This window comes from Perca fluviatilis, chromosome 12 (genome assembly GCF_010015445.1).
Source record: "Perca fluviatilis chromosome 12, GENO_Pfluv_1.0, whole genome shotgun sequence".
NCBI lineage: Eukaryota > Metazoa > Chordata > Actinopteri > Perciformes > Percidae > Perca > Perca fluviatilis.
In genome coordinates this window covers 25,309,084-25,332,433 of record NC_053123.1, presented here as the reverse complement: position 1 = coordinate 25,332,433, position 23,350 = coordinate 25,309,084, and the positions used below count along the sequence as shown (strand labels likewise).

The 23,350-nt window shown below is 39.9% G+C and overlaps 1 protein-coding gene across 7 annotated transcripts in view; it reads left to right on the top strand.

The window, feature by feature from the left end:
• The window catches only part of sema5ba (sema domain, seven thrombospondin repeats (type 1 and type 1-like), transmembrane domain (TM) and short cytoplasmic domain, (semaphorin) 5Ba), a 192,876-nt gene that overhangs the window by 77,390 nt on the left and 92,136 nt on the right, over positions 1 to 23,350 (top strand). For all 7 annotated transcript variants that reach the window (XM_039817943.1, XM_039817944.1, XM_039817941.1 and 4 more), the window contains 3 exons: positions 4,882 to 5,106; positions 21,335 to 21,434; positions 21,972 to 22,017. In XM_039817943.1, the coding sequence (XP_039673877.1) occupies positions 4,929 to 5,106; positions 21,335 to 21,434; positions 21,972 to 22,017 (324 nt within the window). In that variant the 5' untranslated portion in view covers positions 4,882 to 4,928. The remainder of the gene's footprint in view (positions 1 to 4,881; positions 5,107 to 21,334; positions 21,435 to 21,971; positions 22,018 to 23,350) is intronic.

The window sequence follows — 23,350 nt, the reverse complement described above, 5'->3', positions numbered from 1 at the left end:
TTTGGGACACACTAACCTGTCCCAAATAAGACCCTCATCATTTGGGACATTCCGTTTTTGGAAAATAAAAAAATAATAAACTAACCTGTCTCAAATAAGACCCTCATCAACACTCAGTTTTTGGAAAATAATTTCTAAGTAGTAACTAACTAACTAAGTAACTAAGGGTATTCTTGCAATTTATTGCAAAGATGGGGGCCGCATCATGCAACCAAAAAATATAAAGAGCTCCCTTCTAATTTCTGATTTGATCTCAAAGGAGAACACAGGACATGTGACAGAGCTGGTATGTATGCTGCAGCCCAGCACACACACAAAAAAGTAACCAGTGAAGAAAAAATACATATTATCAACAATAGGTTAGTGTTTGAGACTACATTCTTTTATTTCAGCTCAAATTTGGAGACAGCACTAAATATAAAATAATAAGGTCTAAGCACTGCTCCAGCAGCAGGTTGTAACACACACAGAGGTTCACAAAACCCCCAAGCCTCTCATCACACACCCGTCTGTGCATGTCAGAGCCACCAGTGCAGAGACGACATTTTTCACAATAAATACTTTCAATACTAAGTATGTTTTTCAGCTAATACAACTGGTTGCAGGACTTTTGCTTGGAGTAGTTTTGCATTGTGGTATTTAAAGGATAGAAACATATTTCCTTTGCAAACACCATTTTTACAGCTTTAAGGCACTAAGTCTTTCTCCTCACTGATCAAAGGTTATTGACAAAGGTGTGTGTGTGTGTGTGTGTGTGTGTGTGTGTGTGTGTGTGTGTGTGTGTGTGTGTGTGTGTGTGTGTGTGTGTGTGTGTGTGTGTGTGTGTGTGTGTGTGTGTGTGTGTGTGTGTGTGTGTGTGCGTGCGTGCGTGCGTGCGTGCATGTTTTCTATCAGGCCTCTATGGCGTGGCCTTGAAGACCTATGCTTAGTATAAACACACATACTCAGGAGTGGATGTTGGCACACAGTGTGTGTCAGTTCTGCCCACTCCACTCGCTGTGACCCAATATGGAGTGTGTGACTAGCTGTCCATGGCTGGATTTTGCCAGTTTTCAGAGCTGTGACTGTGTGTTTGCACGCGTATCTTGGTTTGCTTGAATGAATGACATGCCTTTTCTACAGAATTCTTTGACATCCGCGGAACTAACCTTATCCTGCTGCTGACAGTGCGGTTCCCTCTGTGTTTGTCCATGCCAAGATAACTCATCCACCGAAGTCTGAACGTACAGCAGAGTCCCGGTCATCTGTCACGATCTCATGCCCTGCCTGCTGCTCTCAGTCCAGCTTTTAGACTAATGAGAGGATTTGTAGAGTCAGTCTTTGACTTTCAGGACTCAGTGATTTAATGTGAATTAAGCATCTGCCAACTCCACTCCTGCCGATGATAGAAATAAAAAAATGGAGGCGTCCTAGTTGGGAAAATTCATACCTTGTAAGCATAATGTTCTCTGTTTGATTTCCCAGGAACCACAATCGTATGTCATCTTGCACTATCTCTCACCTCATGTTTCATGTCAGTCTTTATTGTCAGGTATATAAAATGTCATAAAAAAGCATTTAAAGTCTGCTGAAGGAAGCATTGTCTATACCATTTATACCCAGGGGGTTGCTCTCTCTGATATCTCTTGTTACTGCTTTTTGGCAATACTGTATTGTTTGCAACAATGTGATAATGTGCCTTAATTTTTAAAGAATAAATACACTAATCTAGCAAAAGTACCCAAACAGAATGTGATTAATAAGGAAACTAAGAGTTTAGAAATATAACCAGGCACCAGTCTCTGCACTGCCTCAAAATTCATTAGTAAAGTGTTGAAATTCATCATGAAACATCAGGAGATGCTAAAATATGGAACAAATCATCCCTTTATTTTTTAGTTTTGATTAAAGTAATGCTGCAACATTGTGAACAGCAGAAGTTGCTCTGCTACACTTTGGTTCAGTGCTATTTAAATAGAAGAAGAAAAAAGACTGAAGAGCTTTTTGGCAAGTCACTTAAAATTAATACAAGAGCCAAATATGAGTCATAAAGCCTAAATGAAAGTTGAATATTATTTTTTTTTTTTAACATTCACAGTGCAAATTCAAGCACTTGGTTCAGAATTTATTTGTAAGATATTGTAAGTTGCCTGTTATGAACGAAACGTTCTGAAGGTTTAATGAAACGTATAAATATTGTCAGTAACAATTGCTCCTGTCATTTCTATGGCGTGAGAGATAGATAAGAAAGGGGCACCAAAGGAAAGGAGGATTGGTTCAAGGTTGGTTCATGCAGATACACTGTCAGTAAGGAGAACAATTATGAAACAAAGTCAGATGAAAAAGGCTGGCTTCAGAATTTTAACAGAATGGAATGTAACAGATTCACTAAATGCCCTTAACTTCATCATCTGTTTCACTTCAATTTGCTTGAATAGAAATGACACATGCTTCCAAATTAAATGACAGAATTCCTTCAGAAACCATAAGTGTTTTTCTTATTTGAAAGCCACTGTGTCAAATGCTGGACTCATGTCAAGCAGCACTACAAGCTACACAGATCACTCCCTGTCATCTGCATTTAAGTGTAGTTTCAGTTCTGTCCAGCTGATGGAAACCACACTGAGATCATGTCCACTACCTTTCCCCCCCCTTTGACCTTCTATAAATCAGTAATTTTGATCTTCCAAACATAAAAAAACCTCTAGTTTCGCTTCATAGTGTATACAGAGAAAACCAAGCTTGACTTTTCAGTCTCATGTGAGATCACACTGTAATGTGATCTTGCCAAGGTTTCGGTAACAGAACCCAAATGCAGAGAAGCAGCAAATGGCAGAGCTTAAAGGCAAATTGGGCTGGTTCACAGTTTGCAAATAGAAGACAAGATCCGTCATCAGCTCCCAGGTAAAGGTAACTGGGAAGGATCGAACACTAAGAAAGCAACAATTAAGTCTACGTGGAGAATTGGAGACATCACATATTTTTCAAAGAACCTAATAACTAAATGAACCTGAACAGAACAGTGTAGTGGAGGTCTTCCAGGGGTCGGATTTAGAGCCACTGGGTCTAGAAAACAAAAATAGGTCACACATGAAAACTAGGAAAGGGTAGAGTCAGAGGCATGAGACCATACAGACGTCACAATGGTATCGTCCATCTTTGAGAGTCTCGACTTGAGATGGTACACACCAGCATGCTTGCTCTGTAAACAACAAACAGCTTTTCGGGAATTTCAGACATCTGCCTCCAGGAGTGGAGTGTGTGTGGCCTGTAGAGGAGAGTTAAGCCTGAATGGCAAAACATTTTTTTTTTCTTGTAAATTATCTGCATGGTCGAAACATTTTTGACACAGAAACAGTATTTTCAAATGTATCTGTTATTGTGGAAATGTCCTTTATGATGCCTTTTTAAAAAGGCCTTAAACTGGCCCTATATTGATTGGTGAGATAAGAACGATCAATACCAGGCTTTTGAGTAAGGGTCAAACACAAGTCCTCTTCAAATATTCAAGGAAACAACGAGAAGCTTATGTGTGATAAAGAGCGAGCCAGAGACCTGAAACCGATGGATGTGTCACTAAAACATTATGCAACAAATGCAATTTCTGGATTGTATTCCAAGTCAGACCTGCATTTTCTTAAGTGCTATTTTCAGTCTGAATGGGGTCTAACAGTGAGCTCTAAAACTTGAGACGAATCCAGCCTGAATGAGTCAAGTCCAGTGCAGAGTGCATTGAATACTTCCACCTGTTTCATCAACAGTATGTTTGTTGGCAGTAGCTAGGGGCCTGTTGACTCCACTGTTTTGTAATGACAAACATGGGCACTCTGTGCATTTGCCTAATTAGTTACCAGCTGTAGTGAGAGGGATAATTGATTGCAGGGCAAGATGGTTGATTTGCAATTCAACCAAGCTAATAATTTGTTATTGATTGAAGCATTAGTGAGGAAAATACTACAGAGAGATGTAACCCAGCCAAAGTGCTGCAGAAAGTTGATGCTCTCAGTTTTTAATCTACTTAAATGTTATTACACCTCACTACGCTAACATCGTAAGGAGTGCAGGGCGGGCGATGATGAACTGCTGGTTTCAGCTCAGCACTGTAGACTCATATGTTATGACTGGATGAGATTAAATTTACTCAGGAAGCATGAGAGTGTCTGTATGTGTGTTTTGTGTAGGAACATTTGTGTGTCTGCCGACTGGCTCTGCTTAAATAATACTTGAATATGGAGGTCAGAGGATGACTGCATATTATTCATGTCTTGATATGCATCACACAAGTGCAGTAAAAATGTCTTGAGTGTACAGTAAGTTAATAGTTGTGCAACAGTTTTTTTCCAGCACATCTCTAAGAGCCGCACATGTTTAAAGTGAGTTCATTTCTGCTTCATGGACTTGTGGAAGCTTCTGCCTCATTGAGCAGTCCACTACTGCATTCAGTTTTTTAATCAGCCATTAAATTAACTCCCTCAGTTTAATAGCACATTTGAAACAATTATCTTGAGTTCAGAGGTTAGGTTTTTCTTTGTGATGGCTCATTGCTGAAGTGTAAGAATGTTCTCGTCCTTCACACCTTCCTCTCTCTTTTTTTTCTTCTTTATTTTAGTTTACTCAGCTTTATAACTCGTCTTTCCAGCCACCCTCTAGTTACCTAACATCTATGCTTTCATCCCACGGATATGTCCTTTCTACCAACATTTTTTTTTTTTTTTTTTTTTTGCATTATTTTTTCCTTCTTTTTCTGTTCCTCTATGCTGGATTCCGAGCCGGAAGCCCACAGGAATTGAAAGTTGGAGAGAAGAAATTATTTTTAAGTGACTCAGAGAGAGCTTCTTTTCTTTGAAGCCAGGTGTAAAAATGTTGCATTGAGGGGCTAAAGTCGTCTCTTCTCTTCTTCAGCTGTATCTCAGAGGCCCACCTTGGCAGTTAGAGGAGAGGTCATCACCATGACAGCGTCCTCGCCCGACTCCACCCCCTCGTCTATGGCCGGCCTCTTCCTCCTCCTCCTCCTCCTTCCAACTGTCCTTGCGCAGAACTCTGCTGACCCGATGACTCCGTCGTTGTTTGACTCGCTGACCCAACCAAAGTGCACGAAGAAAGAACATCCAAAGGTTTCCATCCAAGGTCAGACATCACCTATAACCACTTGTTTTATATAAACATCTGATAATGCTATACTTAGTATGTTGACATGGACACAAGAAAACGGTTTACTGGGAGAATGCAGGTTATGGTTACTTTAAAACCTGCATTTACATACAGCTTGCCAGTAATCAGATTTCCCTCTTATCTTCTATACTGTTGAATAATAGCTTTAGATTTATTACCCTGCACAGTTCTTAACACATACCACTGAATTTATTCAGACTGTAAGGAGCTGCTATTCTTTATTTTAGTTTCAGTTCTAGTCGGACTTGGGATTTAATTATTTGGATATAGGGACCCACTGCTCTGAGTAATGATGTTTTATCCCATACTGCTGCAATTGCAGTCCTTTGTCTGCCATGTACATGTGCTGTAAAAAGCCTGTTAGAAATCTGTGTACACATGGCGGAGAAATCTAGCTGAGTTAACCAGGTTTCTTTAATACCTAACACCAATTACAGTAACTGGATTTCTAATCTGGAAATTTTAACCTGGTTATGCATGGAAGTGCATGGAAGATGGTTAAAGAATAATTCTGTGTTTTTATTTACAACTTGGGTGTTATTTTCTGTGGGGCTCCCCCCCTCTGAGATCATCACTGAAAAAAACTAATGTCTTTGGAAGAGAAGACACGGGCAAACAGTAAAATGAATACCCAAACTTTCTGTTTTAAACGTTATTCACAGTTTATAGACAGACTTCCTGCTTCAACTTTGACCTACCGTACTTACTGTAGCTGTGCACACACAGTTTTCTTAAAGTGCAATGAGGAATTATTACCGACATTTCAGGTAGGGGTCAGGTTCCCCTTCAAACAAAGTGCTTTCGGTTATTTGGACTTGGATTTGGATTAACTGTTGGCTGTTAACAGCGATATTACTGTGTTCCCAGATCTCTGCAGTTACTTTGGTGAGTACATTGTTATATGAAAATAAGAACCAAGTTTAAATAAGCCAGAATTCTTTAATGTTGTGATACCCTTATGACCTCACATCAAGGAAAAAATGGTTTGTATCTGAAACTTTTCAACAGTCAAAAAGATAATCAATAGTAAATGACAGATTTTGGTCCCAGGGCTTCTTTCTAGAGCCAATCAACCAACGCTGAACAATCAATAGGGAGGAAGACATTCATCTTTAACCGTACCTTGAGTGAAAGATAATATAATGAAGCCAGAAGGGGCTCAGCTTCTCCACTGGTCACGTTCCATATTTACATCTAAACCCAGAAGCACAACCATTTTCTGAGGGTTGCCACAATGTTCTCTGGAAGTTAAAATCTAGGTGATCAGTAACTGACGTGGAAGCAGAAGTTATGGAGTTAATTTAAAAAATAAGCCACAGAATACATTCAACATTACAGAGTGACACAATTGTAAGGATAAGCGAGAATGGGATCTCTCTTAAACCTTGATTGGTGTTGTGGTTAAAAATCTCTCTAATCACCTCTTCAGAGGCAATGAAGTGACATGTGTATGTTTTGTGGTTTGAATGGGTTTTAATGCAGCAAATAATTGCTATCATGTATCTTAAAGGGGACAGTTCTTTGTCTATACATGCCTTAGAGATTTTAAAACCGTTGGATGTGACGCTGTAATCAATAACTTTATTTGTCCCCAGTGAGGCAAATGGTTATGTACAGAAACATATACAGTACATGCCACTTTTCACAGGAACAAAATAAACTGTTTTCATAAACCTGTGCCAGTTGCAATAAAACCTCATAGTTTGGCATTCGGCATGCAGCTAAAAAGAACAACAGAAAGCAAGAGGGGACAAGATAGAATTGATTGTGTAGAATAACAACGCTCACTATCTAGCCCGTTCATCTGTACAGTGGGCCAAGAAACAAGGTCTTCCTCACGGCGTGAAATGGAACAGAACAGTTTGGGGCACCGAATCACAGATAGATATGGCAGAATGAAAGGTAAACACGCACTAGATTGCTGTGTTTATTTTTGAATAGGGCTGTTTGTGTTCCCTCTGCCAAGAGTGGTGACTAAGATTGGAGCACCACAAAATTGCTGGTGGGGCTCGAGGACAGAAACACAAAAATCAAAAAGGTGGCCAGAAGGGTTTCTTGTGATTAGAAATATTGCAGACATTTCCTCAAGTTTTATTTATTTTTTATTTTTTTTAACTACAGTTTGCTCCCTTCCAAGCAGGTCTGAACTCTGGCTGATGAATCTGAAAGTGGTCCTTTTGCTGGACCTTCTGTGTAATAGCTTCTTTGTATTGGGTTTTCTATCCATAGAACTAGTGAATGTTATTGGCTATCATCATTCCCCACAAAACCGAGCTGAGGTCACACGTATGCTGAGTAGTTGCCTCTGTCCTGCTTCACCCACCAGGCCTCCAGATGTCCAGATTAGCCCGAGCTCCACCGGTGCTTTACTTCAAAGGCGTGCCACTTGAGAATAGCCCTCATGGCAGGGAGCTGCAGGCCTGTCTAAGCAGGCAGAGCAGGGCATTATGTGGAGGCAGCCGTATAGAAAAGGCCTGTACAATGAAAGTGTCAGTGAGAACCTGAGATTAGCCTCTGTGATTGATGAGCGTTTTATAGCAGCTTGTTGAAGCACCACCTCAATCACCTGAAGGAGAGCAGGGAGCCAGCTGAGAAGATATTTACAATGGGCATGCAGTGTGTGTACCAAAGTATACAAGTGTATGGTCCTATAATTACATGTAATTGTTTTTGTGTTTGACTGCCTATCTAAGTGGTGTTTTTGTTTCGGCAGTTAGTGTCTCTGTGTGTGTGATGCAGGGATATTTAATCCTGGGTGAAGAGATCAGTTAGTGTCTCTCTGCCCCCTGAGTCGCTACCTCCACTGGAGCATGCTATCAGCATTAAGCCCGGCTCCGTCCTGTGGCTTTAAGCATTTCCTCTTTTGGCTCCATGGACACCCACCTGAATTTGTCAGGTGTTGGGACAAATTCATTGATACATCTATCACTAGTACACCAGCTGTTAAGGGTCCATGGACAGACGATTAATCCTGAATCTCTCCAAGGCCTGTGTTGAAAAGATGTACTTTACTTTCTTGAAGTGAAACTTTATTACATCTTAGTTTTTATTTTCGGATTGTACTATCAATCAGTCTTTAAACTGTAAACCATGATGGATGGATGTTTTCAACTGAAAGTTCACCTTCATTTATGTTTTTAAAAAACTTTTTATTAAATGTTTTAAAATATCACAAGTCTAATACTAAGACAAATCATTGTTTTGGAAAATCATCTTGCATAAAGAGTAAGATTTTTCACCCACACTGTTACAAAACATTAGAGAAACACTGCCTCAAGATGTAACAGGATGTAAATACTGTAGTTGACAGCAGTCATCAGACAAAGACATCCACCATGTCAAGCACAAACCTCTCCAGCCGCTTTACTTTGACAGCATAGAATTTTACCAATCTGCTTGAAGACACCCCAAACACTGCACGCTGTATGTTTGTATGTCTGCTGTTCCAGAAGACGTGCCAGTGTTTTATGCCAACCACACCACAGATGCCATGCAGGAATACAGCATTGGAATCACGTAACCTCCGCCCACAGGCACACAGTGTACGAGTTGCCAGCTCATGATGTAGATAGATGATACTGGCTCGCGGCACAAGACTGTGGGTCTGATAGGAGCGTGGCATGAGGGCAGCAAGTGGAACGTTCTGAATCTAGATATGGAGTCTGTTCGAGGAATTATGGAGTCGGCTGTTACGAGGCCCAGAGAACTGGTTTTGGAGTGTGTGTAACGGGGTCAGCCTGGTTTGTAAGAGTAATAGATAAACTCTGCTGCTTCATCACACCCAGTGCAGCAATATCCATCAAGGCAACAAGATGTTTAATAAGGGAGTGTGTGTAGGAAAGTGATTGTTGATAATAACACCTTTGGCTCGGGTTTCACTACCTCCTTCACAGAGAAGAGGAGGAGTTGTCTGATGGATTAGATTGCTTTCCAGCCTAGGTCATCTGCTCTGCTCAGATCACTCTGAAGAGAGACAAAGGAGAATAGAAACCGCTAGCGTTGTTGTTCATTTCCTGTTCAATTCCTTGAAAACCTTGTCTTTTCCATTTGCTTTTTATACCCTCTCTGGTGACCTGCCTGCCTGAACTATTCTCTCTACCCATCTTATCTCCACTCCTCTCATTCGTTCTCCTCTCAATGCTCCTTGTCTTATATTCTCTTTCTGCCTTCCTCCTTCCCTTTTCTCTTCATCTCTCCATCACCTTTTCTCTCTCAGCCTGCTCTTTTTATGCTCCTATAATAGGCAGAAAAATGTATCGCACACTGTGTTCGAGTCCTTCTATCTCTTTCATCATTTGGGTAATGGTGCTGTCGTTTAGCAGTCGTGTCGCCATGTGAAGGGCTCTTGAGCAGCACAAGAGTGATGCCCCTGTAAGACATAAATGTTCACTTAAAATAAAAAGTATTCTCCATGATTTTCTGATCCTATTTTTCATTTTTACATTCTGGTTTTACTTTGCCACCCTGTTTCCCTTCTCGTTCATGATTACAATGGGCTGATTGGAGTGGTGCTATCAGAGCTGTGGTGTGTTTGCAGCCATCCATCAGACATCTGAATGGAGCTAAGTTTAGCATGCTGCTGGGGCCAGCCTCTCACTCACTGATGGTACGTTAGGATATATGATGCTGGCCCGAGAGATAGCGAAGACGATCATAGAATAGAAAACGTTTAAAGGCTTTATTGCCACTTCAACGGAAAAGTAAGGCAGCAGGAAAATTGCTCTCTTTGCTTTTCTGTGTTCATGTTGTCTCCTTAGATAAGCCACTTTCAGACGTGTGCCTCATTATGGAAATGCATTGGCAATTTTACATTCCCAGAGTGACTTTTTCACAAAAATCAAGGCCACAAATTTACTAGGTCAGGTTTACTAGACCTGGTAACATTTCCTTGAATTTTCCCTAAATGTAATGCTGTTATCTTAACCCTTTCTCATGTTCTTTTCTTTTCAAATACTACTGGAATCAGCACGACTTACTCTTTTCAGGCATAATATCTCCGGCAGAATTGCAGGTGTCCATAGAGGATAAATTATGGCATTTCCTGGCAGTGAAGTGAAAGGCATAAAATATACGTGTTGTTCTGCCTTCCTAAACTCACTGTAATACATTTAGCTATGTATCCTTTCTCATGCACAAAAATTGACTCCGTTTAATAACTTCAGTACTATAAGTATGAGCTGATTTTAAAGTCAGTCAATAAAAATGTGTTTTTGTTGAATAACTCATGTTTTGAGCCAAAGAGTAAAACCTACAGAAAGTCTCACTACATTTTCAACTTAATTCATGCCAACTCCTTACAGTGTTAAAAACAGAATGTGAGCAAATACAAGTTAAAGACTGTCAGACTGAACTAGGAAGCAAAAAACAAGTATAACTAAAGAAAGCAGTAACCTTTTAGAATGATGCATATGCAGTTTAGGCTTTATTCCATGAGCTAACATATCTGCAGCCATGTGCCCTCTTCAGAGCTTTATCTACAGGGTTGCTAGACTAGTAAAAATCATGGAATCATTGCCCTCACGGTGGTCATTAATTAAGCCACGTACACAGCAATTTACCTGCAAAATAAGTTTTAAAATCCATCACTGATACAGCCTGTTAGATAACTCACTATTCATCATTGCTATCATTATTTTTCTAACTCACAGCCCTCTCCAGGAGCCCCACTGCTCCCTTTTACGCGCCAGGTGCCAAATAGCGAGTAAACATTGAGGCACTATCCCTAACAGTTCTGTCATTTTTGAATAAAGCCATTGCTTGACATTTTGGCAACAGATACCCATGTTTGAATGTTTGAAGAGGTCATTACTCTGACAGATGAAGCCAGCAATTGAACAAGTGGCATGTAAGAATCTTGTGATATCACCCCTATTTTGGGCTCTCTGTCACACTCTTTTTCTGAGAATATTGCGTACATTTCTGTCAGTTTTACAACACAACTACCAACACATTGGACTCTGACAAATTGTCAGCAGCTTTCAATGCTGGTTCACTGTTGGTTTTGTGTGGCAGACAGAATCTTTACCGGTCGCTGACTGAGGGGCTATTAGCCTCCTGGCCCCAGCGCCATTCCTCCTGTGGCTGCTCGGTCCCCAGTCTCCCCGGGGCTCTTTCTCAGCTCTGGCCGTAACCCCTCCTATCTGAGTTCAGTCAAGTGGGAGGGGAGAGGGAAGGATGGAGCGGTGGAGGGGTTGAAAAGACAGAGGGATAGAGGGAGTGTTGTGCTCCACTGAGGCATTCTCTCAAACTATCACCCTCTGCAAGTGCAGCCACAGTGAAAATCGAAAGGTAGAATATTAGAGATAGTGAAGAGCGTCACCGGAAATGCGGGGTGGAGACGAAGCGCAAGGAAGGGCGGAGAGTGATATGAAGAAGACCAGACAAAACACATTTCAAAGGATTTTGGCCAGATAAGGCTGAGGTGTGAAAGGATCTGGCACTGCAGGGAAAGTTTTGTTCCTTCAGTACTAAACAACACTACAACATATGGGGAAATGTAGCATTTATAATGCTGCTTTAGCTTTATTTGTACAAAAAATGTGCTTACAGTAAATAGATATTGTATGTATATTGCAGAATGGATTCATTCCTGTGCCATTATTTAGCCACAATTGTTATTTTTGTTACATTTCATGTGTGAGTGGTAATCTCAGAAAGAGAGAGCATCGCTGTCGATTTAGCTAAATTTATTCAGTGTGCAGTCATACAGTATATGTGCTAATTGACACTGGAGGTGATCCTTCATTCACAGAATCATCTGCCAGATGGCAGCCAGTCTCCATGTGTTTCGTTAACAATTTTGGATCGACCACCTTGCCCTGAAGATAACCATTTTTAATGTTGCCTATTTTCAGCAAGTCTTCTTCCCATTAACAAGACATTGTGTTCCTGTGTATTCCCCTGAAGGAAGATGATGATAGACAGATACCTTCAGTACAATATGTGTCATTCATAGCTCATTAAACAGTGCAACACTTGAGGGGAGAACTCAAGTAGATAGCTTATTATAATGCTAATGATAAAACATATGATTTAGGGCCGGATGTTATTATGTGAATATTTGCTGTCAGACTGAGGATGGAAAAAAAACAAAGTGAGTTTACTGAAATACACAATTTTGGACAGTTTTAAAGGTCATCTGAGCTTCTGCAGTGGTTTGTTGTGCACTTTTCTTCCAGTCATGGCCACAATGTTCTACTACGACTTCCAAATGGATTTAAAGCCATTTCCTAACATTTGCTCATTCAGAAAGCATTTTTGGATATCATGTATAGTCATATTGGAGGACTGGAATAGTGGGAGCTTAGGCACTGCCTGACTCATGTTATTGTTATTTACACATACTGTCAAAAGTTGAGCAACATGGTTAAAAATAAATAAATAGAAACTGGTCTGTGTGATGTTTTTTGGCATAGTGGCCACAGATATGTAACCTGACCCTGCCAGATGGATTGCTTCGCATTTGCTCAGCATATCCATCTGGGAACTTTCCGTTGGAGAACTTTTGGGAAGTGGCAAAAATCCTGGTTAGCTGATTGGATAAACCATCTGTCTATCACCTATGTTGGTGATAGACGGGCCAAATCAACCAATCAGATCAACGAAGCGTATGAAAATACAACCACAGGCCCCTGCTGCTGCAGGCAAAGCAGAGCTCGTTAGCTCAGCAAGCAAGCAACATGTCGGTAAAGGATATTTGCCGTTTGTGTAACGAGAATTTATGAATAAAAGGCACCCTTTCAGGTTCCCGGTCCATATTCCAAAAGAAGGATCCAAGAGAAAAAAGCATTAGCGAGCAGCTAACAGAATTAGGGCTACCGCTGTCTGAAAATACTGGTAAGCTGATTGGATAAACCATCTCTATCACCACCTAAACCCGCCTCAAAGCCAACGCTGATTGGCCCGGTCGTTTGGCGAACGGCTCCAAATTTTCTCTATCTCAAGATGCCAGACTGATCTGCGAGTGGAGAACTGGATCTCGCGAGATCAGGACGGTCTCACGAGGCTAACAGATATGGTGATGCACTTGGGTCTAGAGGGAACTTTCCCCATACAGAGTCATCACAAAAGAAAATGATAAGTAAATGTTGCTGATATATACAAACACTATAAAACTATTGTATTGTACAATATTTAGCAACCGTATTGTATTGAAAGTTTGACCTGACAATGGCGCTTGATGACAACGATCACCAAAGTTATTACATTTCATCCTGTAGGGGACATGAATGTGCGTACCAATTTCATGGCAATTCATCCAATAGTTGTTGGGACATTTCACTCAAAACCATAAATGTGCACTTTATGATGGCACTAGAATCACCAAAGTCATTAGAATGCCTCCTTTGAGGACCAGAAATGTCTGTACAAAATGTCATGGCAATCAAATAGTTTTTGAGACAGTTCAGTCTGGAGCAAAGTGGTGGACTGACTGAAAACACCTATATTACTGCTCTGATGGCTCTAACAGGGTGCTACGGTTCTAAGTGTTCCTCCAGTTCAAATGGGTACCCTGAACTGTCAGATTCTACTTTGTACCTTTTCTTTAAGGTAAATCAAAAAGTACACACTTGGTCTCAGGAGGGTCTATTATATGCCAATTTTATTACACCTGTGAAATGTGTACTTTTCAGTACCAAAATCTCTCTATATTTGAGTTTGAACCATGCCCTTAATGGCTGACACCATCCTCCAAGCTCAAATTGAGAAAGTTTGATGGGCTAGCTGGCAGACAAACCCAGCGGCTCAAATTTCGAGGGATTAGATGAAGGTAAAATTGGATCTTTATCAAATAGCCCCCTTCTAAACTTGAGGGAATCTCACATTCCATCAGGTTTTAAGCTGTGTGTGTGTGTGTGTGTGTGTGTGTGTGTGTGTGTGTGTGTGTGTGTGTGTGTGTGTGTGTGTGTGTGTGTGTGTGTGTGTGTGTGTGTGTGTGTGTGTGTGTGTGTGTGTGTGTGTGTATAGATGCAATATGTTGTGCTTTCATTCCCTCAGCTCCATAATGTTGGCATTTTCCAGCTTTGACTGCTTTTCATCCAGACTCGTTCCAATAGCGACTCAGATCAGTCGGGGTGCCACTTCACTCTGCCCACATGCTGGTTGTGTGAGAAGAAGCCGAATGTTTAAAAAGATGGAAGGAGAAAGGTTATGATTTATGTCTGTGTGTCCTCATCCTTCTCCTCATCCCTCTGTCAGCCACGGGCTAACGCATTAATCCGTCTGCCAACCGATTGCAGAGGGGGGAAAAAATGCAATAATCGTTCATCAAGGCCAGCTTGGGGCTCGCGAGTCAACCATGAGGGAGGGGGCTTTCATATTCATCCTGCTTTTTTGTTCCTTTTTTGCTCCACCACCCAGCCGGACAGTTATGAGGGGAAAGAGTGAACAGTGCATATAAAACCACTTGTGAGCAGGAGGATAAATGTCAGTCAATGAAAGACCCCTCACCGTCAGGGAGGCCTTTCTAAGAGTAAACAAGCTCATGGTTCACGAGCTCTCCTGCATGCTACTGAATCAAATTCAACAACACTATTATTTTTTTTACAAGCTTTTGAAGAGTTATTCATGATGTGGGGGCATGTTTATATGCACGTAATACTTCTCAGTTTGAATTTCAAGTGATTCATGTTCCACATTAAAATCTGAACTGAACGCTAACAACTCCTGTTTTTACTATTAGGTGCATAATGCTTCTATATGCATAATTCCCATAATTCTCTTGTTATCTATTTCTCCACTGCACATTCTTATTTTATGGTTCATGTCATATGCTCTGTTTTAATGGTCTTGTTTTATGGGGAGAATAAGTCACTTTAACAGTCTGTCATTTATCTAAATGACATCATTTTCTATTTCTGGATTTTTTCCAAAATATATTTAGTGTGTAACGTGGGGGCGGGGCTAGAGTTTGGCTAGATGTGGGCTTTATTTTACCCCAACAGACTGCACTGAGATTAGCATTAACTTGCCTACTGCTTTTTTCTTCTTCTTTTTGTTTCTTTTTGCATTTTAAGAAATTATTTAAATTAGCAACATAGTATTGTTGGAACTACAATGCATACAAAAACAATAAATGACAACATATAATAGAAAAAAAGTAGAATTAAAAAAAAAAAAAATAAGGGTACTTTATTGTCACATACACGTAGCCAAATTCATTCTCTGCATTTAACCCATCCCTCAAGGGAGCAGTGGGCAGCCAATCACAGCACCCGGGGACCTTGATCAAGGGCACTGACTGGAGAACCTAGTACATGTTTTTGATGGTGGGGGACACCAGAGCACCCGGAGGAAACCCACGCAAACATGGGGAGAACATGCAAACTCCACACAGAAAGGACCTGGATTCAAACCCAGAACCTTCTTGCTGTGAGGCCACAGTGCTAACCATTGGGCCACCATGCTGCCCGGTAAAATAAAGTCAATAAATACCAAAAGCTGATTACCTATATACATATGTGGTAGCATGATACGTTCAAGTCGAAGGCTACTTTTACAACAGCGACCGGGTAACGGAGATATACCGTACACCCACACTTACATGTAGTCACTCCTATACATTCACATATACATATGCACTCAAGTCTGTGTGCACACATGCATAAAGATGTATTTACACACCCATTCTATCTGCGAGGGAGGCTTTCTACTTTTTCTAGACAGTCCTGGCCCTGTTCTCTGTTTTTGCCACAACATTTCTCCTGTTGTTTAATCTCTCTGCTTTCACCTTGAGCTTTTTCCTTTTTGGTCACATGATAAGACTTTGGAAGGGAGGGAGAAAACAAGCCCTCAAGGTGTCATTTACTTACACATATACAGCAATACATACAGTGTTAATGAAGCACCCATGACAAAGCTCTTTAATAAGTCACTGTAAACACCGTAATTGCGGTTTCAAATTTCTTTAACTTTGATTTTATTTCCATACACAGAGTAGACTGGATATGAAATACTTATCCTGTTGAAGGTGGAGTCAGCGATTCTAATCCAATACACTTCTCGTCAAATTCAGCACATATTTCCTCACGGTCTGCTAGCTGGAAGAAAAAATCCGGTGTTCATACAAAGCCCTGGCTCTGTAAATGGGAAACAAACAAAGTGGCTCAGACTGAGCCACACAACACTTCTTCGTTCGTGCACAGGACAGAAAAAAGGCCACGGATGTATAAAGAGAGGCAGTGGGAGCGAGAGGGACGGTAAAACAAGGAGCACTGGCGGGAGGGGTGTAATTGTTTGGGTGTTGAGTTGAAATATCAATGATCTTTCTCCAGAATCGCAGACTCCAATTTTCAAGATGTGTTCTTTACGTACATAGTTAGTATTCTGCTGTGTAGTATTCTTGTAACCAATCAGAATTCTTCCAGGTGCTATAGCCCAAACTCCCTATCACATAAATCAAAAGTACAAGATGCAGTATACAATTAGATCATATTGACTAACATTTGCATATTTATACATTTGTGTTGTGTTTTTTGTATATGTTTCTAACATTTTATTAAAACCCTGTTGACCCTAAAGGCAACTGTTATAATTTAGTTTTTGCTTCCAGTATCACAGTATCTAGTGGTTTTATAAACTTAATGTAGGTTAAGGCTGGAGCTTGCTTGAAATAATCTAGGTCCTACGAAGAGTTGTCCAACTAACTTATACTATACTACAACTTCTTACATACAGTATACTGTAGCACCTCAAAATGGCCACACTTGAAGGTGGGGTGAAAAGCTTGCTGTAATAGAGAGTGATCTGATAATTGTTAAAATATGGGGCTAATATTGCATGCTTTCAGACAGTCTCTCCTGGAAGGCATTCATGGTATTGCGCTCTTTAATACACATGAAAAGTGATGGAAGTATCTGTGTAAGGATTAAAAAAGGAAGTTTGAGAGAGGTTAAAACCTTGCCTACTTTCTCACCTCACCACACCTGGCCCTGCATGAAGTGGGCATGGAAAATTGCAGAAATTGTCACACACTAGGCTTGTTCGAGATGAACTGCGCCTCGCCTGTAAAGTGGACGAGAGCAGGCGGCAGCAGCCGGGGGTGGTGACAAAAAGCCACGGTAAAGTCAGAGAGTTTGCAGCCGTTTCCAGCAGCCTTCAGGCTGAACAGGAAGTCACAGAAACACTCAAATCCTGTTAGGTCCAATTCTGATTTAAATAAAATGTTATCAGACCCATATATCAGCTTGTACACAGCCTCCAGCTGTTTTATAAAGACAGAGTAGCTGTCAAAATGCTCTACCTGCAATCTGGTGCTGATGTTAATACACAACACACTGTAGATGATCTGTAATCTGAACAGATTCAGTCTCTCTGACTTCTAAACGTAACTATCAGCCACACGTGTTCTTTACAGAATGAGCCTTTAAATCAGACGAATAGCAATTAAAATCCCTCCAATTCAAAAACTATAAAAAGTTTATATAAAACGTCATCACGTTGTACGATGATTTGACAAGTACTGTCTCTGAACCATATTAACACCTTTAGTATTCTGACATATCACAAACTCTTTGGGACCAAATTGCTTTAAATGCTGGTGTATTAGGTTGATTTCTGAGAAATAGTATTGACACAGGAGAGAGAGAAACTAAGAGCATGAAATCTGGGCTCATCTTACCTGTGCAGCAGCTGAAGTGTGGTGATGCTATGCCTGTTAAAACAAGCCTTCAAGGTTATAATGAGACTCTCTAATTGGCTGCACATAGCGAACGCCTGCAGTTAGATCATCAGAAACAGGACAATTTTAAAATTGAGAGAATCTGCTTTTTAATTTTTTGTTCTTGTTTGTTGCAAATAAAAAATGGTTTGTAAAATTATGTTGCCAGCAGTTACCAATAAGGACAGCTCCAGTGTAACATTAACATATCTTTGCAATGTTTGGCCATTCAACAGTTTTGTCATCATTAAGTATGTCACAGTATTTGCGATATTTCACACAAATGCTGCTCAAGCAACAAAAGTCAAACTGTATGACTCCTCACAAGAAAACGTTAAACAGGGAATCATGTACTATAACTGCAAAGCTCGGATTGTCTTTTAGTTTCATGTGAAAGTTGCATTTTCATGATACTGAAACTGCACAGCAATTGTGTCGTCAACGTGTCTGTGTGCCAATACGCTTTTGAACATTAATGAGGTGTTGCTGTGCATGTTAATGCAGTCAGTGTTTAAAGGATTGACTTAGAGAATGTTAACCCTTGTGTTGTCTTCCTGTTGACCATGCAACTTTTAGTTTTTCTTGGTCAAAACTTTTGTCACTTTTTTTCCCAAGTTTTTCTGTCACTTTTTCCGATGGTTTTTTTCTGCGCTTTCTTTGACATTTTAGTTTGCAAATCAAATTTGCTATAAAATTTTATAAAACACCCAAATTCAATGAAAGTAGTGAACTGATCATTTATTTTACTTGTGAGCGTTGTATTGAACCAGCCATATATTGAACCAACCAGCCAACCAGTATTGAACCAACCAGCCCTTTTTTTGATAATTTGGTTGAAAGAAACCCAAATTTCAGATATAGAAACTTTTTGAAAATTGGTCAAATTTTCACACATACGCTCTCTGTTCACACATGCTGTATGTAAATCTGTGATCATGTTGGATTCTTTATAGTCAGTCAACTTCGGGTCTGTTTACATAAGGTTGTGAGGCTAAAGATGGCCTACACTCCCTGCTCCCCTCTGCTCCTCCAGCTTTGGCCTCTGCAGCCATTAATCAGAGAGTGATGTACAGATGGTCCCACTCGCCTCCTAGCACCGGCCTTGTATGGTTTCTACTCCCACCCTGCATGTCAAAGATGGTCAACCCAAACAGTAGATGCATGCTTGAATGCGAGAAATGGAATACACTTATGTGTAATATAAATATTTATAGAGTGAGCAAGAGATGGCCCGCGTGGTATTAGACTTCCACTAGGTTGTCCAGTGATTTATTATGTGTGCTGAGGTTATGCGTGATTAAATCCTGTGTGTATAGAAATGTTCTAGAATCTATTATTTTAAAGGTCGCATTACTTTTATGATCTGGCTGGTTAATGACAAATCATTGTAGCATACGGTTTATGTTTCTCTAATGTTCTCAATGAGAGTAGAGCTTTTGTTAATTTAATTAACTGTCTATCATTTTCTTGCTTCAGGCAGTGCATGTGGCACTACGACTTTTCCTTTTCTTAGCTGCTGGGTGCTACGTGCAGTACATACATTACAGTTCCATTGAGGGCTGAGTACAAAAAAAAAAAAAAACATTAAAAACATTAAAAATATCCTTTTCTTAAATTTTTTTTTTAAAATGATTGAAATTGTAACTATTTTCAGGAAGTCAAAATCAATGCCTGTATTTATAGCATAGTACATTTTATAACATGATGCAGTTGACTTTTGTTGAGTTGCTCCCCTTTGAGTTAGAGAAAAGTCGAAGTAATGTAAGCTAGTTTTAGAAAAAAAATGCTCACCCAAACTCTGTGCTTTTTTAATCTTTTCTGTGCGGATTGCACTGCATATAAACATTTACTCCTTTTTGAGTAACGTTTCTTAAAAACCATAGTACCCAGCTGTTTTAGGAAATTACAGAACTTTTTTTAATCTGTATAGTAATTTGAAAATTGCACTCTTTTGAATATTGCCTTCCTTGCAAGAATGATTCAGACCTGCTTGCATAACTACAAAACCTTGAGTCAAGTTCAGTCCGTCAGCAGCTCACTGAATTCTTGCCCTTCCAATTCAACATCTGGACAAAACAGATTGTTTTGTAAAAACAGATTGTGGCAGATCATCTTCATTTCACTGAAGTCCCCTGTCAATACTGGCACCCTTAATTACAGTATGTGTGTGTTCTTGTGTATGTCGTTTCCTATGGATGCGTATCGTGTCTATCTTAAATCAAAAGCACCATACTGTACTGTTGCTGCAGCCTTCTGTCTTTTTATCACTTGTATATCTAGTTATGTTTGCAGATGACAGAGCCATATGGGCCCCTTAAACGTAAAGCCCGTCCCTTTGCATGATGGAGAGTCATTTCATAGTTCGTTGTGACTTTTTCCAACACTTTGATGTAGTCTCGCACCCGTAGCCTCAAGCTATACAGGCTACTGTAATGTTAAAAGAAAAAGGTTTAAGGTTTTAAATGTTTGAAGACTGCTTCTCTAATGAATAGAATTATCAGCAGTATTGCCAAATATAAATATTGGCCATATTCACAGACATGTGCAGTATTGGAATCATCATTCACAGCCATTTCGTTCGTCTTTCTCAAAGCTTTGTGGAAATGGCAAAAAGCTATTTAAGACAGCTTTTCAAAGAGGTTAAGGGAATCTGAATTCTCACCAACTGCTGTGATACTGTGTACAGCATGGGAAATATTATAAATCCTTTAATGCTGTGCAAACCTCCCACGTGGAGAAATCTGTTTAAAGGTCTACGCTTTGGGTTCACACAAAGATTGAATTGAAAATTCACTTTTCCTGCAGTTTTCAAATTGACATTAAAAGCCCCGCCAGGCTCCGCTGCTTTGAAATTTTGATTTGTAAGCACGCCAAGGTTTCAGGCTCGTACACCACACAGAGCTGTGTTTGTCCCAGCGTCAGGTTGTATCAGGATTTTGTGCCTGATGGGCCTGAGACCGTTTTGTCCCTCTCTGTAGGGGACACCATCGCAGCGCAGAAAGCTTTCCCACTTCACTTATTATCACTACAGCTGCAACTAATACTTTCTCCTATTATAGTGTTTTGTACTTTTTTTGAATAATTGATTATGTTTAGTCGAGAAAATGCCTAAAATAATAAAACCATCAAATCAAGTTCCCAGAGGGCAGGGGTGCATCTTTAATTTGCTTGTTTTATTTGACCAACAGTCCAAAAACCAAAGATGCTCAATTTACAACTATATCAAAAAGGAAAATTAGAAAATCCTTACATTTAAGAAACTTGAATGAATCAAATGTGTCATTCTTGCTTAATACATTGTTTATAACAATTGATTGCCATAATTTTTGATCATTTTCTGTTGATCAACTAATTGTTTCAGCACTATTTTCCACATAAAGATACGTCAGCACCTGTGTATGAAATACCACGGTAAAAGGCTTGTGTGTACTGATTTAATGTTATGAACTATGACATGATTTAACTTTCAATAACCTCTTTCTTTCTCTTTCTTTCTTTCTTTCTTTCTTTCTTTCTTTCTTTCAGCGCTCAGTCCGTGGATGTCCACTTTCTCCCGCTCGGGCGTGAGAGACTTCTCCCAGCTCACCCTTGACCTGACTAGGAATGAGCTTATTGTTGGTGCCAGGTAAGAAACCGTAAATCCACTCAGCTTTTCACCCCACAGAGCACATTACTGAGAATGTGATACCCTTTCTGACTCACTCATGCAGTGTGGTTTTTGGGTAATGATGCTTCTTAAGTACTCCGCTGAGGCCTTGTTGGACCAAGTCAAGCTTTAGATTTGGCAGAAGGGAAGACTTTGGAAGAATTACGTCATGTCACAATTGTGTGTGTGTGTGTGTGTGTGTGTGTGTGTGTGTGTATTTGTGAGTGTGCGTGCATGGGTTCAGCCGGATTTGTCGGTTAAAAACAAACAAATGTAACTAATAGCTCACATACTTGCAAAACCACACAACTCACATAAAACTAAAAACAATGACTTAGGCTGATGGACAGTTACAGTGTAGCCTTTAATCGGCTTTGCTTTAAGTTGACAGCCGCTAAAATGGACTGTCTGTTCTCTGATACTTAATTTGCATTATTAAACAGGATAAATTGGATAAAGTCTTGTCATATTATGCACACACTCACATATCTCCGTTTTCCTCTCTCCTCAATCCAGAAACTACCTGTTCAGGCTGGACCTCAGTAACATGTCGCTGATACAGGTAGGCATGCTAATTTATCTACTTCTCTTCATTTTCTCTGTTGAGGATGAATGTTTTCTGGTGGTTTTGAAATGATTGGGAATATATTACTGTTTTTGCAATGAAAATGTAGTTTATTGAACTAATTTTTATTAAAAAACGAAAGTTAGAATAATTAATTGGAAAATGGTGCATTTTTATTTATTTTTTACACTATGGAAGTAGTCTTTTTTTATTAAAGTAATAATAATGCAGCGGTTTGTTTTAAAAATGCGTTGTGCGTGCGTGTTAACAACTTGATGAGTTCTGGTGGGCGTAAATATTATCTGATTAGAAGCTTTGGACGCCTCAATCAGAACCCTGCAAAGACAGGTGTATATCACTGCTTTGGTTAAAGTGCTCATGTATATTATGCTCATTTTCAGGTTCATAATTGTATTTAGAGGTTGTGACAGAATAGGTTTACATGGTTTAATTTTCAGAAAACACCATATTTTTGTTGTACTGCACATTGCTGCCGCTCCTCTTTTCACCCTGTGTGTTGAGCTCTCTGTTTTAGCTATAGAGTGAGGCATCTCATTTCTGTACCATCTTTGTTGGGAGTCGCACATGCTCAGTGGCTAGGTAAGCACTGCTAGCTAGTCAGTTGCAGAGCATGAGGGCGTGCCACGCTAGCAGCTAGGCGACCATTAGAACGTGTGTTACAAAGTGACGCACGTTCGTCACGGAAGTAAAGGCTGGACTACAATAGAGCTGTTTTGGAGCAGTTGGTGAACAGTGTTTTCTGTTGGAGATGGTAAGTCCTTTTGGGGTGGACTTTGGGCTTTTTCACTTTGTAAACCTTTAACGTGCACAAAAAGATATATAACACAATAAAGGAAAGGGGAAAAGCCAAAGCCACTACAAAGACTTTATGTTAATGAGACCAAGTTTAGGAGCAACAACACAGCAGGCGAGCAGTCCATCTCTCTTGACTTTTGCTTTCATCTGATTCCCAGAATTTGTTAGAAGCTTCTTCTAAACTGTTGGACCCTATCTCTTAATTTCATTTCATATCTAGGTCAACATTTCTATTACATTTTGTTACTTTGCAAGGTTAAAACCAAAGACTCTAGATATCATATGTATTTATAAAATATGTGACGTCAAAATATTAGTGTATTAGTGTTCTTTTGCACTATAGCTTTTGACGCCTGTCACTTTACATTTCACTGTACATCCTGTGGTGTGCATGTGGCGGTTAAAATCTAAGAATACATACTATGAAAATTCTATATTATGAAAAAAATCTATGTAGAGTATGTATATTTAGAGTATATGCTCTAAAGATAAAACTGTTTTGTTTTGATTGGTG